At 37.9% G+C, this 16,736-nt stretch overlaps 2 protein-coding genes across 2 annotated transcripts in view; one reads left to right on the top strand and one right to left on the bottom strand.

Moving 5' to 3' along the window:
* The window catches only part of ADAM10 (ADAM metallopeptidase domain 10), a 44,165-nt gene extending 40,742 nt beyond the window's left edge, over window positions 1–3,423 (top strand). Inside the window, exons 15-16 of the mRNA XM_032699919.1 lie at window positions 478–604; window positions 1,106–3,423. Coding sequence (XP_032555810.1) covers window positions 478–604; window positions 1,106–1,200 — 222 coding nt within the window. The 3' untranslated portion in view covers window positions 1,201–3,423. The remainder of the gene's footprint in view (window positions 1–477; window positions 605–1,105) is intronic.
* A 2,531-nt stretch (window positions 3,424–5,954) lies between these two features.
* LIPC (lipase C, hepatic type) overlaps window positions 5,955–16,736 on the bottom strand; it is a gene marked incomplete at its 5' end in the record, with an annotated part of 30,559 nt that continues 19,777 nt past the window's right edge. Inside the window, 5 exons of the mRNA XM_032700461.1 lie at window positions 5,955–7,099; window positions 9,534–9,752; window positions 10,416–10,536; window positions 13,809–14,051; window positions 15,429–15,662. Coding sequence (XP_032556352.1) covers window positions 7,000–7,099; window positions 9,534–9,752; window positions 10,416–10,536; window positions 13,809–14,051; window positions 15,429–15,662 — 917 coding nt within the window. The remainder of the gene's footprint in view (window positions 7,100–9,533; window positions 9,753–10,415; window positions 10,537–13,808; window positions 14,052–15,428; window positions 15,663–16,736) is intronic.

Here is a 16,736-nt window from a genome sequence, read left to right as displayed (position 1 = left end):
TTTGGTGTGTTAATGTTCACATTTTTAATTTACCGGTTTTTCTTGTTTTAACAATATTTGAAAGCTGTGATTTCTTTTAAGTAACTAATTATTTTGATCTTTAGCATTCATTATTTTCATTGTGCTGGATGACACTATCCTAATAATAAACTGGAAGGAAAGCTACAACGAGACACCACTGTAGAGCTGCATAGTCGATTTTGTGCAAGCTGTTGGTTGTTTTAGGCTGTTGTAGTGTATCTTCTGTGAAATACTCTTCTGATATTAGAATGGATCTGAAACGTTTGGGCTTCTTTGTGAGAACTCTGGGGGCATATTTCTTTCAAGTGTTGTGGTCACATGTTCTTGGTGATGTTTCAGAAAAGCTTTTTGATGATTTTTAGAACACAGAAGAAAGCCACATGCAATGTCTTCTGTCTCTTGTGCATGTGTGCCAGCCCACAAAGTCTTTTCTTTTTGTTGTTTTTTTTTTTTTAGGCTTATTGGTGGGCAGTGTTGCTTATGGGAATTGCATTGATCATGTTAATGGCTGGTTTCATTAAGATATGCAGTGTTCATACTCCGAGCAGTAATCCAAAGTTGCCTCCTCATAAACCACTTCCAGGTGAGTATACCAGATAATTAAATTTATAGAGAAATGTTTTATCCTCAGCTATTTTGTTCTAAAGGAAAATTGTAGGTGTCCCAACCTACAGTTCTTAGTCTGGAGCTGTGAAACTACAAATGGAATTGATACCAGTGAAACAATTCATAAAAATCTAATTCTTACCTCATTTTCCTATAACATAATATGCATATCAAAAGAAAGCTTTGAAGACTTTTTCTGAGTCAGAGTTCCTTTTATTTCCTATTCCATGCTACATTCTGTAAGAATTGGCCTGTTTAAGGAACTACTGTTGAGACACTGAAATGTATTCTGTAAGTACTCCTTGCAGTTAATCATCTGTTTAAAACTTCGCTGGTCTGAATCTGAAGCCTTCCAGAAAAAAATAGTTATGTCTGATTCACATGACCTGGGCAACTCTTCTGGAAAATAACTTGGGTTTGTTTGTTTGTTTGTTTTTTTAAACTAATTTTTAATAATGGGTGCCTTTCTTTGCAACAGGCACTTTAAAAAGGAGGAGACCACCCCAAACCACTCAGCCCCCACAGCGGCAAAGGCCCCGAGAGAGTTATCAGATGGGACATATGAGACGTTGACTGCAGCTTTTTGCCTTGGATCTTCCTAGTGCCTACAATGGGAAAACTCGCTCCAAAGAAAACCTAATAAGTCATTGTCCCCAGTCTTAACTCTCAAAAATCGAAGAGGAAAAAAAAAAAAAGCATGATATGCCCTCAAAACAAGTGGAAGTGGTTAATTTTTGATGAGCGAATCTTCCAGCTCACAAAGAAGAAAAGTGGGGTTTTTTTCTTGCGTATTTTTGGTTCAGTGGCACAAAGGCCTAGCATATCATGGTTCTTTCCCCCTTCTATGCTCTTCAGTGCTGCATTTTTTCTTCACTTGCAGGCAAATATGGCTGTAGTAAAACTTTTACTCAAGAATTGAGGAAAATATCTATTTTTCAACTGCCAGACAAGGCTAGGAAGCTAGACCACCTCAGCATTGGAGACATTACTTGTCAATGTATATACATTGTTATATGCAGACATGTATTTCTAACGTACACCCGTACTTGTGTGCAATTGTAAACAAGAGAATTGCAATATGGATGTTTCTTTGTATTATAAAACTTTTCCGCTATTAATGAAGAAATTACTGTTTAATTGACATACTCAGGATAACAGAGGATGATGGTGTGTAGTGGTCAAGGATCCTGTGATGCTTTACACAGCAGTTTTGAATCCAATCACACTTTTTTTTTTTATCATTGTCAAAGTTGTTTCAAGCTCATTTCGTCTTTATCCAACAGCTGCTAAGACACAGCAAACAAGATTGGATGGTCTTGTAGAGATATAACAGGTGTTCTGCAAACTTTGCAAGTGTCAGAATGTTTCAAAAATGTTATATGTAAGTGTCTTTCGTGTAGCTCAGCATAAATATTTTTAATTTGTCTGATTATTCAGTTAAATGATGAATAGTTAGATGAAATATTTCCATGCTTCATTAGAAAATTCTGCCTGTTATTCAACTTGTTTTAAAAATTGCAACCAGTTTATTTGGGCTGTTCAGATATTCTTACAGTATGGTAATTATGTTCTAAGGGATGTGGAAAGAAAGAAAAGCTGTATTTTTTTTTTATTTTCTTTTTTAATTTATCAGGTATTTGGATAACTTTTCAGCATGATACTGTTGATTCATAACCACTAAAATAGAGTGATTTGCCTGGCTACTGTGGCAGAGTTAAAATTGTAGTTAGGACTACCAATTTTCCCACATTTTATACCAGTTGTGAAGTTCAACAGCACAATGTCCCATTCCAGAGTTTTTCTTACGAATGTAAATAATTGGCATTTTTGAAGATGAAACAAAAGATGTCTTAAGGTGCTTACTGCTATGCAGGAGATGAAAGGGGGCATTACAAAACGTTTAAGCTTGTGATGTATTTATTGCTTGTTTTCCAAAAGCACCAAGCTAATTAGAGATGCAAATGGCTATAATTTTCCTGGCTTTGCTTAGGAGAAAATTTACTAAGGGTTGGACAGGCTTCCTTTGTTTGGTTTTTTTTTTTTGTTGTTGTCGTTTTATTTTGGGGTTTTTTTGTTTTGGTTTTGTTTTTTAAGAGTATAAGGTTTACACAATCATTCTCATAATGTGACGCAAGCCAGCAAGGCCAAAAATGTTACAGAATATAATGGAATCTCTTCCTTGTAAACTTGTACAGTATGTGGTAACTTTTTCAAAATACAGCTTTTTGTACATGGTTTAGAGACAAATTTTGTACATGAAACCCCAAGTCCAATAGACTATATAAATAATTCTAAATGATCTTAACTAGTTAGAAGTGTATGTAGTTGCTTTTAAGTCATTTTAAATACATTTGTTTTAAGACTGTGCAAAGATTGGAAGTGGGTTTGCATTTCTAAAATGGTGACTTTTATTCAGCAAGAGTTCTTAGTAACTTCTTGAGTGTGGTAGACTTTGGAACATGTAAATTTTTTGCCTGTAATGTTATCCTGTGGTAGGATTTTGGCAGACAAATGCTGCCCTATTTTATTTTGAGTCTAAGTTAAATGTTTTCTGAAAACAGAAATGTGCACTGAACTCTCCACTGCAAGTCAAGATGTGGTAAAACTGAAAGCAAGTTCAAGACAATGAAAAGGAAATACTACTGTCAATTCATGTCCACTGTGTTTTATACAGTATCTTTTTTTGTTCACTTTGGAAATTTTTACTAAAAAATGCAAAAAATAAAGTATTGTGCAAAGATATGTAAGGTTTTTTGAAACTTGAAATGCATTAATAAATAGACTTGATGAAATCATCTTCTGAAGATCCATTTACTTGTTGAGCCCTGAAAGCAAAAAGGATACACAGATTCTGCTTCTACTTAATTTTTGGCTTTTGCTGGAAAGGGGCTGTCATGCCAAAAAGTACTTGTACTATCTCTGCTCTATCAAAGTGCCCCTCTCAATTTTAGCACATGTAACTACATGATAAGAGGAGATGTGTTTGTGTTAACCTGTTTAAGGAAAAACCCTAAAGTTAACTTTAAATTACTTAAATGATCACAGGCATAAAACTTTCTCTGTTCTTACCTTCAAAATGAAACTTAATTGCTGGTGGGGTATTCAGGCCTGGCAGCACAGCTCCTGAATGATACCTTTGGAAATAAATCTGTATTTGGAGAGGAATACTGGAATTCCCAGGCAGTGCTCTGAATGTACAACCGATGGATAAGACTTACAGAAGGAGCAAATATGCTTTTGCAAGGTGTTTTAAAACTGCTAAGCTGGGTCTCTGTGCTTTTGTGTGTGTTGCTTGGTTGATTTTAAGTGATAAGACTGCTTTGAACAGCCAGGTCCTGCCAGTGAGGCTTTCATTCTTTGGGCTGTTTGTTGAGAGTGACCTGCTAAGACATCTGTTTCCCTGACTGAGCAGTGCACACTTTGATGTTATCAAAGCATATTCAGAGTTCCTTCCTCACAGTGCTTCCCTACCACCACCCCACATGACTGTTGGTTTTTTTTTTTTTTAATAAAAGTACTTCTCTTGTAGCTAAATAGCTTTGCAAAAGGCATTAAAAGAAAATCACTTAATAACAGAGCCCTTCTGCAAATCCATATCATAGGTGCATAGATTTGGTGGTGGTTGTGTTTAAATCTCCCTAGGAATAGAAACCAGAAAGGTGGAAATAATGCCTAAGCATCTAAAATACAAATTTCATATGTATTTTAAATGTATTTTAAAGTATAAGTGAAACAAATTAATACATAGCCAGCTGTAATTTTTCTAATAATCCTTAATTGTACCTATTAATTTATTCATCTTGCATTTCTTAATGTTTTAGTCATTAAATGTATGCATTCACCTCGGGTGTAGAAGCATATACAGCATAGTGAGAATGGTGTGAGTGTGAGAAGAGCATCAAATTCCTCTTAAACTGTGAAACTTTATTTATACCATACAGACTATAAATCATTGATTTATTTTAATTGCCTTTCGATTAACGTTCCAATATTTCTTTTAGGAAGAACACAAAAGGGAAGAGGTTTTTACTTCTGAATATTGGAGGTTCATTATCACAGAGAGGTGATTAAAAGGCCAGCAGTCATTCTGTCATTCTGAGCTGCAGGAGGAGGCACCTGGTGGCTTCCATGGTCTCCAGTCAGTTGTTTGGAGTGAGTCAGGGATGATTCCAATGAGCACAAAGTAAGGCACTTGAAATTCTAGGGATGATTTCAGTGTTACATTCAGGCATTGTGTGAAACTGAGTATGTTGCAAATTGTGCTTTATTTTATTTTTAGATCAGAAATTAGTGTAATGCCTAATTTGTCATTACAAATGGACAGAGTTTTTAATTTAGACAGTTGTTTGTGAAAAAAGGCTCCAGAATAATTGTTTTCTTATATGCAAGAGTTCAAATACTGAATGTTATTTTAATTTTCCTATTTGGCTTTTTAAAAGTTTTCAAATTATCTTATCTGAGGATATACCAGCTTGTCTCAGTTGAACTGGAGAATGGTTTTTCCCAAAAAACCTGCAGTATCCCTGTTACTTGAGCTTCAGAACACTATAGACAACCTGACCCTTTTTCCACCTGAAATACTTATGGCTGAAATTTCCTTCTTCTGTGTATGCTCCTAATTTGACTTTGCTATTGTGTTTAAACAAGTGATTTTTACACAGTCATAGGCTAGATTACATACTAGAGAGCTTTAATAAAATAATTGTTACAAAATTTAAATATTTGGGATAGCAACCTGAAGCATGGAATTAATCACTCAAATTGTAATTTTTGACATAGATGTGGAAATGCTTTTGTGTTTAAATGCTTTTGTGTTTAAAAAAACAGTTTACTTCATTGAACAAAATCTTTCAAAGCACAAACATTTGTTTTCAGCGAGGATCTAAAGATTCTTTAGTATGGAATTTGTATCTAAATCTTTAAATATTTATCCTAATCAAGATGCAACTCCCAGTGGCCATTTTAAATATTGAAACAGCTTCTGAAATTTACACCTCAGGAAGGGACAGCAGCTTGTAAAAGTTAGAAGTTAACACTGTGAATGGTTGGCAGAGATGCCTGCATTCAACATTTGATCAGTGTTCACTGCTTGCAGGATTGCTCACTCTGCTCAACTTGTTTTTGTCATGCTTTCTCTAAAACTTGTTCATTTGTCATGCTTTCTAAATAAATCTCGCTTTCCTCCTGATAACATCTTGGTATATTTTGGTTCAAAATTCCCTGCAATATCTCGGTACGAAAAATAAGCTTTGCTCCATGGCTCAGCAGTTTCTTGCATTTTTTTTTTTTACCATTTAGAGAACATTTAACACAAATTGCATTCAAAATGCAGAGTTGTAGAAACATCATTTTAATGAATCTTGTGCTTAGCATTACAAAGGGACAAATGAAATACATACATATTGATTTCTATTTCAGTTTGTACTAACCTGGGAATAAAACCAATCTGAGGCAATAATGTTTCTTTTTGTAGTTTGTATTCTGACATAGGAAATGAGGGAATTGTATGTGTTTGTAAAGTTTGTTTATATGCTCTGAAGCTGTTTGAGGATTTTAGCATTTTCATTTATTGTGGTAGTTTCAAGTTATGCTAAAATCTGGTATACAGTGATTTAGAATCTAAAAATCTCAGGCCTTACCTGAACAGGTGAGTTTGATTTAAATGCAGAAATTAACTGAAATTAGCTGTGCTAGAATTGTGTGTAGTATAGTAAGCATCGTTGAAATTATTACAGTAATTTAAATCAGTTCTTTAATTAAAATAGTTAAACAGCAAAGCACTTTCAAATAGAGCAGAGTTTAGTATAGAATTTTTAGGTGATACAGTTATTGGGCTTGTCATACAGTTATGGCAGCTCAAGCATTCTGTAGGTTGAGATGCATTTTGTTACCTATTTGGGAGTATTTTCTTTTATGAACTAATTAACTCCTCCTGCATTAGGAAATAATTTGGGAAAGTTTTAACTGATAGTAACTCTATTAATGTTTCAAAGTATTTAATGGGAAATGCTCCTTTTGAGACTCTTTTTTCCCCCTTAAATCCAACAAAATGAAATTTCTCAAAGGCTTATGGCAATGATTCTTTCAAGTAGGAATACTTTTGTTTCTGATGAGCAGATGTTTTTTTCAGACTTTAAACAGTTTAAAATTAACTGTTGCCTTGATGAAGTTGCTCAATCATTTCCAGAGTAGGCTCGCAGATGAACAAAGCACAGTTACATCACAAAATCTAAATATTTTAATGTATTTTCTTCGCTACTCTGAACCTCCCAGGATATTTAATGTAACTGTGTGTTTTAAAATCATTTTGCCACGTGTACAGCACTTTGAATATTTTGGTGAGTAGTTTTCTCTTTGTGTTCCTGCTCAGCCTCAGTTTTCTCTCTGATAACGATCTTCACACCTCACAAATGTCTTCTCTTGGGATGGATGAAGGTGAACGTTGTCGATGCTTTGGGAACAAAATGTCATTCTAGAAAGGAAACACAGCCTGTAAGCACAATGTTAGTTAGAAGCTCATGTTCTTTATCCTGTCTTTTACAGGAAGGTATTGTTTTTATAGGCTTGTGAGGAAATGGATTTATCTGACTGCCAGACCGTAGGTACAGAGAATAAAGGAGGAGGCAGCTCCCCTGTACTGAGTGTGTTGTACCCCACGTGCTGCTCTCCACAGCACACCCTCACTGTGATTTGGGCTTTGTGTTGTCAGCAGGGCATTGTCATTGTTTCAGCTCCTATTATTACCACCAGGATTGCCCTATTTGGGCTGCTGGGATACCAGTAATAGCTGGAATACTGGTATTTAGCTGGGAGTTTGCTAAATATCAGCTATGTAGGATGCTAACAACATCAGCAACTAAATGTGCTGTAGAAATATTTGAAACCAAACGTTAGAATCTGGTATTTTATTCCTCATAACGGTCTTTTACCTGCTTTTTAAATGTATGTTGTTGTATCTTAAGTGTTTGTCATTAGATAGTCTAACAAAGGAAAATTCATCATGTATATAAAGATCACAAATACTGAGAGGTAAAGGTACATGGAGATAAAATATTGTTAACTTGTTCAAATCTGAGAAAGCACAGGACAACTCAAAACACATCATGTGCTTACCATCTTTTTTTAAATACTGAATTTCCAAGATTGCTAATTCTGTGATACACAGTGTTTGGTCTGTTGAGGAAGACAGGAATCTGCACACCTCTTTTCTTTGAAGACAATACTTGTCCTTGAGTGTCCTTTGTTCCTCCTTTTAGAATCACATAATAATCTTTCCTCCCCCCCAAGCATCAGTGCAGTAATTTCAGCAGTAATGTGTCACTGCCCAGATTGCACAGAACAAAACCCAGCACATGATCAGTATCCACTAAAGCTTGACACAAACTCTCACTTCTATTTGCAACAAAAAAACTTCTGAAGAGTGTTAGGTACCTGAAGATACCAGCTTAACTTTTTATTAGTATAAGTACCCACCTCAGTTACCCATTTCCTAGGATTTCTTAAGAAGCACATCAGTAGTAATTGTCTTGTGCCAGGTTATTGACACAGGTGCATTGGACAGGAGCTTTCTGGTTAGCAAAACGACTGTACCTGACCTGAGCCTTTCACAGCTTCATTCTTATTTTCTCAAGGTACAAAAATCTGCATTTAAACGGAGCTCTCTAATTTGTGGTGTATGCTACACTTTAATTTGCTTTGGCAGCTAGGCCAGTACTGATTTGGGATCATGGCTTTTAAAACAGCAGGAGATGTTATAGAAACTTTTTTTTTCTTAACGGTAGGAGCATGTGCCAAGTGCCAGGTTAGGAAAATACTTTCAAAATACATTTTCAGGAGGGCTAAACCTAAGAAAATATGACCGCTCCTCTGCCCTCCAGCACACACAAATCATCTTATGAAATGTCTCTTTAAGTTGTCTGATTTGTCTTTTGTGAGGAGATGCAGCTCTGCCAATAAATATTGTTCCACAGGAAGTCTACACTACTTATAACTGGTGGTGGTAAGAAAGAGAATGTACCAAGGAAGAATTGCCTTCTAAGACTGAGCCACAATTACAAGGTAAGGTGTGCTTTTCTCATTAACCTTAATTAAACTGCTCAGTTAAAATTTCTCAAAAGATTAAAGCAGTGGGAATCATTACAAGTTCTCTCTTCTGGCTGAAATGTCTCTGTATGAATAAGCAGTTTCAAAAGTGTTGTGCACGTTGCTGTACATAGAAAACAAGGCCCCTTAGACTTGGTGATCCAGTTTCAAAGCAACAAGCAGGAGAAAAAGCACCAGAAGGAATCACAGGACTCTCTAGTTCTGCATGGGATCCTTCTAATGAATATTTTCAAAAATAGTGATGCTGAGTTTCTCTATGAAGTAGGTATTGAAGGTCAATTAATATTTTTGTACGTAGGAATCTAAATACTTCATGACCTTAATGTTGGAATCAACATTTATCTTACAGAGCATCTTGTTTCATTGACATTTCATGTGGTACTTATGGAGTGAGGTGATCCCATTCTAAAAATGTCAGAAATTGTAATTAATTGTATAGAGTCATTGCTTTGCAAAACTTGTTAAAATTCTTGCTTAGATGTGTGTGCTGGTTTCTCTATTCCTTATTCCCAAGTATCAACAAAACTGGCACCCAGGACCTGTGTGCCTTACACTCACATTGGTGGCACTGGTGAGCCAGAGCATTTCCCATTACTCATTTCTGATCTGAGAACGAAGAAATTCTTGAAATCACCTAAAAATCATGTAGTCTGATCTGAGGGACAGGGGAGGGGAAGCCAGAAGTTGAACACGGATAAATTCACTATTGGTGTGACTGCTGGGGATTCATATGCTTGTATTTTGTCTGGGATAACCTGTGTGCCAAACATCTGCGGTGTTATTATTGTTTTCATTACACTTACTTTTGCTGTGTTTCCCCTGCTTTCACTCTTACTGCCTTCACTATAAGTCCTGGTCGTCGGGTGCCTTTTGTCCATGGTATTATGGTTTGCACTGTGTCCCAGATGTTTTCCCAAACTGGAGTTCCTTCCCATTTGAACTTGATCATTATTATGTCACCAATATCAGTATCCAGGGTGATGAGAAAAGAGTAGGTTTTGTTCCCAGTAATACCTTCAACTCTACAGAAAATAAAACCAGAATAATGCTGTCTTAATTATTATGGAATAAAGTAAAAAAAAAAAAAAAAAAGGTTTTTTTCTCTCTAAGACCAAAGAAAAAACTATGTTTCCTCCTTCTTCTCTAGGACAAAACATTACAGTCTCTAGAATACTCTTCCTTCTGATGCATAAAGTGGTGAAATATGGTAGGAAAGAAGCAGAAGTGGGAGAAGCTTGAACAGCTGGTGAAGCAGGAGTGTTTTCTGACAGTAAAAGGTGTTCTATAATAGCATCTATGTTACATCTTTTGTCTGCTACAACAAATGCTGACCCATGCTGTTACCTTTGCTTTTGTTAATACAAACGGTGTCCATCCTGATAAATGTCCAAAATTCTTTATCTTAATTACAGCTGATTTTTTATTTGTGTTTTAATTGATTAAATCTCCCTGTCATAGCCATGGGATGGACAAAACATAAGTGGACAGGAAACTTCCAAATCTGCTGTTTGTTTTATAGATATTTTTTCTGCAAAATCTGTATGAATGTTGAAAAAGGGCAATTTCCAGTTCATCTTCACTTATCTGTACCGAACCATTTCACTCACAGCATGACTATCAATTAATAGTATTGCTGACTGGCACCTTTTCTCACATGCACAATGACAGGGGATACCAATACTCACAGTGGGATGTGCAGGTTTTTAGCATCCTCCTTAGTCCCTATCAGAGACATGGTAAAAGCTGGGTCTATTGGCTTGCCTTGGATTTCATTGATGATGTGGATCCTGAACTGATAATGGTACACTGGAGAAGGGAAGAATTTGCAAAGTGACAAAATTAATGGTCAAAGAAGAAATAGATTTCTTAGGTAAAAAAAGTTTGCCTTTCAAAGCAGAAGCTTGATTTTTTTTTTCCCATGTTATTTTTCAAATTAATTTGCTGAAATTAAAACTTAATCATTTTTTTCTGGGCTGTGCTGTGTAATCCTTTAGGGTTTGTGACCCTGTTGCTCTATTTAAAAGGACAGAGAAAAAAGGTAATCTGGGGTGAGCTTCCCATTAGGATAAAACATTCTTCCATGGGAAATATTGCAGTTTTTCTAAAGTTTAAAAGTTAGAATTTCTGGCAAGCCCTCTATCTAGTGACCAGATGAATCCTTGTGACTGGGCATGACCAGAGATGTATGATGTGGATCGAAGACCTTATGCAGTGTGGTCAGGCTCTTTCTCTGATCAATTAGAAAATTGCCCTGCAAAACAGATGGCTCACAAACTTTCCTTGCCTGCATAATGATACATTGTGCTTCACGTGCCTCTGTTAACAATATGGCTTTGTTCAAGCACATTACTGTGGGAAAGATGTCATTAATGCTTCAACATTTGGTGGGTTTCTAGAAGAACAGTGTTTAGGAAAGTCTGAACTGAACATTGCCAGAAGGAAGAATGCCTAAGAAGTCATCACTGTTCTGATTGTGAGTAGTTTGATATTTTGTGAATTATGAAAAAACCCCCAAACCAACAACATACAGTTAGAGCTTGTGCACACAGTTTGAAGGTCCAAAACTCTTCCATCTGGTCATTCTACCTGCCACCTTCTAGACAAAACTGATAGATTTAGGTGTGAAGGAACATTACTGCACACTAGTTTTTGAGTAGAGTCTCTTCACCCACTTCAGTCCTCATTACATCTGAGAATGGCTCCACCGTACTGCCAAGGGAATTATGTTTTTCTGTGTATGCACAGACAGATTTTTTTTTTTTTTTTTTTTTTGCAGCTCAGGGTGTTCACAATGGAAGGTACTTGCTAGAAAAGCTGTTATCTTCTTGTTGTTTTATAGTTGTTATATGTTAGTGAACAATGTATTTTTTTCTGAAAACGTGTCATTCAGTAGATCAGACAAAATGGCTGATCCTTTGCTGCAAACCTGATGAAGATGAAGGCAGAGAGGCTTGTCTTCAGATCACTTTTATTAATAATCTGTCTTTGAATTTTCTCTCCATGTAAAAATTGATTGTTCAGTGTCTGTTCAGGTACAGCCTAAGCTTTTGCTGTGGTTGTGGGGCTCACTTTAAGGAAAAAGGTAAGCATGTTCATGTAAAATCTCCAACTTGGGGTCCCATCACAGCCTTGTTATAAGTGTTAACTTGTTTGTAACAACGGGGTTTTTGTTTGAACTGGATTATTGTACTCTCCAGAATATAATGCCATTAACTTGAAAATGAAATGTCAGATTTTACGAAGGCGCAGAGGATTCTGAAGTGTAATGCTGAGTTTCTCAAATTTCTTCTGTTTGGGCTTCTCACATGATCTTCAAACATTTTTTTTAAAGCATTACAAAGATGACTTTGTGAGCACCCTCCCACAGTTGCCGCTTTGTTCGGGAACTTTTGTGAAAGGAGACCATTGTCTGGGGCACTGTTATCTGCATATGTGCCAAGGATGTTTTTTTGATGCAAAACCAGTTCCAAGCATAAAAATGCAATGTGTTTAAATTGAAATCAAAGCCAAAAGGAAGCAGATATTTTACCACAAGCTGAAACCAGCTCCATGTCCAGAGAAGAATGCAACACAGGGGTTGCATTGTTGTGCCCAGGTGTGGTGACAGTGGATGCTGTGGCCCCAGAACCAGTCACTTCCCTGATCTGACAAGGACCTGACTGTACTGCAGCAGCCTCTGGAATTTTTAAATCTACCTCAATTAGCTTCCTGAACCCTTTTAAACAGTATTAAGAAGCAATTCAGGAGATTCAGCTGCTCTGAGTAGCAATCAGGGCTGAGCAGACCCCTCTGGAATCATCACTGAATATTTCATAGCTGTGCTAGTGAAAGACTTAAAAAATTGTTTTACAAGTACATTAGTTTTTTGTATGTTTTAAAATTTGTATCTGTGATATTGCAGTTGAGCAAGTGGACTCTGTGGAGAAGCAAGCTGTATAATACAAGCAGCATTTTAAGGCATTTCTCCTCAGGACTGCAAGGCCCTTCACTGTCCATGCCAGGGGTGCACTGTGGACATCCAAAGTGCCTCCCAACTGCAGAGTCCAGGGAGAGGGGCAAGAGGGCTGAGCCCTCCATCAGAAGGGAGGCTCTGGCCTGGCACAGCCCTGGCAGCAGGAGAGGGGCTGTGGGACCCCTGTGACCAGGGCTGTGCCAGGGCTGTGCTGGGGGCCCGGGGAGCAGCACCTCAGCCCGAGGGGAATGTTTCCTCCATGTGTGTGACCTGTGGCTCTGGGCGGGAGCCCTGCCCAGGCTGCCCCACACTGCTGCTCCCCACATGCCTCGTGTGCTGGGGAAGGAGGTGGTGAGGAGGAATGCTGTGTGCCAGGAGTCCCTGCCCTGAAAGCCTTGCCACTGGCAAGGGAATGTCTGCTCAACAACAGCCATCTTGTGGGCTCTGGCAGCCGAGCGTATGTATTGGAGACTGGCAGAAAGGCCTTGCTCCCGTCAGGCTGTGTCCTCTCTGTCTGGTTGTATGGCCAAGAAACCATGCTGACTGTCTCCCTGAGCTTAGAAAATTGTTAGTTTGCGCTCTTGATAAAGTAATTTAGTAGAACTGAAGCTACAGTGCCAGTCTTTATTTTTGTGCTGCAGTTCAGCCCTGTAGAAGTCCACACTATTCTGTTGTCTGTCCATTGTTTGAAAAGTAGTAATTTGTATGTCATCTCATAGACTAATTGCAGATAAAATTTGGGCAAACTTGGAACAGGGTGTTTTACAGGCCTTCTAGAGCAATTATGCTGCTTTTTTTCAGCTTGGCTCTATGCCTGCATCTTTTACAACCAACCCGCACAGGCCAGCTGTAGGAAAATCCTGCAGCTCAGGACCCCAAGCATCTCCGGGGCCTTGGATCCATGGTTAGCCTGGGGCAAGTGTGCAGCAGGGTTTTTCCCACAGAAATATTAAGAACCAGGATCTTGATGAAAAGGCATCAAGGTGAGATTCTCAGTTGTCTTAGCAAATTGATTATTCCCACAGATTTTATAAGCTTTAATGAATAAGTAAATAGGATCACAAAACTTAGGCTCATTCTCTCGCTTTGTGATAATCTGGGTACTGTAACAAGTATTCCCACAAACCTTTGAAGGGCATATGTGCTCTTGTTTTCAGAAAGAGTTGTCTGCTTTTTGGGAGCCTTTCCTCCCTGATGTTGTAGCCCAGGGTGTTGCACCGGTTCTTCCTACAGCTGAGGCACAATCCTTTGTTGAAAGTGTTGATGTCGTTGCACCAGTAAGCTGTGATTTGCTTGTTCTTGTGCAGAAGAGAGTCAATGAACAGATGAACTGACCTCTCATGGGAACATTTCACAGCTTGAGTGATGCCTGAAAAAATGCAAACAAAATTTTACATGCCATTCCTCCTTTTTACCATTTCAGCTGCAGAGGAGTACTGTAACCAACTACAAATATGTTACTATTTTTCCCCCCATCCCCTTACTACCCTTTACATCATGATTTTGCCTCAGAAATTATGCATTGTAGCAATTTAACTTTTAGGATAATTCAAAAATAGCTAATAAAATTGAATAATTTGCTGCTTAAACTTCTCTAGCCTGACTGTATCAGACTGTAAATATGAACCTTAATTACATTATCCTGGCTGTTTTGGTCAATACAAAATACATTATGAGATGATGTGCAGTCTTTCAGATCATGCCAGATTAAAGACAGCAGTTTCATTCTGAGTGGTTGTCTTTTGGATGCTTATGCAGTAATATAATATTTTGTCCCTATTAGAGTGAAAAAATGTTCATGTTGAATTTTGCTTGCAAACCACTCCTGGGGAAAAAGGAGCAAAAAATGTATTAAACAGATTAAAAAATTATTATATACATAGAGATGCTTTTATGAGAAGTAAGTATCTTTTTGTTCCTTAATAGCCATCAAATTACAAAATTTATTTTGTGCAATTGGGTGAACTGTTTTTATATATGTCCATTGATAAGCTTTTGAGCTTGTGCTTGGTTGCTCGTTTGTCGTGTTTTATCTGCTAAAAGTCAGGCCTATGTTTAGGCAGCATGTGATGATAGTTGAGAAATACTTTCACAATGTCATGCCCTGGGTGAGCAGCGCTCTTTTGGGGTTTTTCAGTGAGCAGTTCTGGTTGTCACCGTGCATCAGTACCTTATCTTTTTTCAGTATGTTGCATCAGTTTCTCTGTTCGTTTGTGTTTAGGTACATTGGAAATAAGCTTCTATAAATAAAACCCATCCTGGAACACTGTCAGCCAGGTCCTAGAGGGAGCATCATCTACACAGCTGAAGGACAGGGAGTTAGGAAAAGGTGAACTAAGGAGGTGAGTAGTACAGACCTGTGTTTTATTTGATTTGAAATAATTAATGGCACACTAGATGAATCTGGCTTAATTAGAATAAGTTTTCTCATTTCCCCTACTGCTAAAACATACCTTTGAAATTACTCAGAGGTGCTTGACAGATAGATGTGTTTGTCATGGACAAACCCACTCACTGCTGCCCTGTCGCTGCAGGATGTTTTCATTTTCAGGACAGCCCAGTTCCTCACTGGAGCCGGGAAAACCAGTTTGAACTCAATACATGTAAAAATCAGATAGCTGATTTCTAGACAAGGAATTTCCTTGCATATAAGGGGTGATAACACTCCCATTAGAAGCTGTTTGAGGTCACAGAGCTATGTAGTTTCCCAGAGGTCCTGCCAGTGCTTTGTGCCCTCGGTTCTTACCGGTGATCCCGAACTGTGCGATGTGGTTGTACACGTGCAGGATGTGACAGCCAGGCTGGAAGGTGCCTCCGTTGGGATAGAAGTCAAAATGAGCCACAGGCTGCTTGATGCCCACGCTGAGACCCATGTGCTGTTTAGTGAAGGTATGGATTGCATCTACAAAATCTGCATCATCTGGAGATAAACGGTCTGTTGGTGACATTCCTTCAAACAGGGGGCCGGCGGGGTCAAGGCCTGCCAGAAAAGCAAATCATCCCTTTGTCATTTAGTGCAGAAGGACTTTTCTACTGCTGTAAGAAAAGTCTATGATAACTATTTAAAAGCAGGCAGCACTGCTACTTTCCAAGGTCTTTCTCTGATGGAAACAATGCTAAGAACACTTGTCCTGCAGAGGGTACGTGGTTACAGCAGAAAGTAAAGCAAACACAGGTGCTGTAGCAAACAGTAAGTGCTGCCTGCACAAGGCCACAGGCCCAGAGATAGATGTGTTTGTCATGGACAAACCCACTCACTGCTGCCCTGTCACTGCAGGGATGTTTACATAATTTTATTCTTTTAAACTCTAGAGGTCGAGTGTTTCAGAGGCCCTTTTGGAGACACCAGTCCCACAACAAGGTTGACTTTTAGCCCACATTTGGGACCTGAAGCTTTATAAAGCTTCACTTATTGCTGGAAAGGGCTGTATGGTAGATTTTCTTTATAATGATTTTTCAACTTGAAAAGTCTTCAAGGCAGATCATTACAGTATTCAGAAAAATAATATTCCACTTAGCAAGTCTCGCTGATTTTTGTTTGCTAGATCTTTTTGTATGGTGCTCTTCTTGGTTTGGAACTGATTTATGGAAGAGAATTTTCTGCTTAGTTGAAAGCTGCATTCAGTTTTGAGGAGAAGCTTCTAAATTTGATATTCTTCAGTTGGTACTATGGAATAACATAGCACAGATGTAACCAGACAAGACTAATAACATAGGCTACAAGTAGGGAAGTCACCTTGAAGGCATACATTTCCTTTTAGTTTTTATCACTGTCAAGTTTTGGAGCTTATTGTTACAAGTCTGAACAACTTCTGCTGAAGAATGCATAAGCCGTTACAAAAAATAACGTGTCCTTATATTTTTTACTTATCCATTTTCAAGGTTTTATGTACTAATAAGGTTTGAACAAGCAGTGCTGGGGACCTGAAGTCCTTCAGTGTATGCAGAGGTGTAGTATCATGATGCATTTTGTAAAATCAGCTTCTTGTCATGCAGGCAGTGCCACAAGAGCTGATTGTGTAAGAGACTGTGGTATGTGGCAATGAATCCAAGA

This window comes from Chiroxiphia lanceolata, chromosome 12 (genome assembly GCF_009829145.1).
Source record: "Chiroxiphia lanceolata isolate bChiLan1 chromosome 12, bChiLan1.pri, whole genome shotgun sequence".
Lineage (NCBI taxonomy): Eukaryota > Metazoa > Chordata > Aves > Passeriformes > Pipridae > Chiroxiphia > Chiroxiphia lanceolata.
This window is presented reverse-complemented; position numbering and strand designations above follow the sequence as displayed.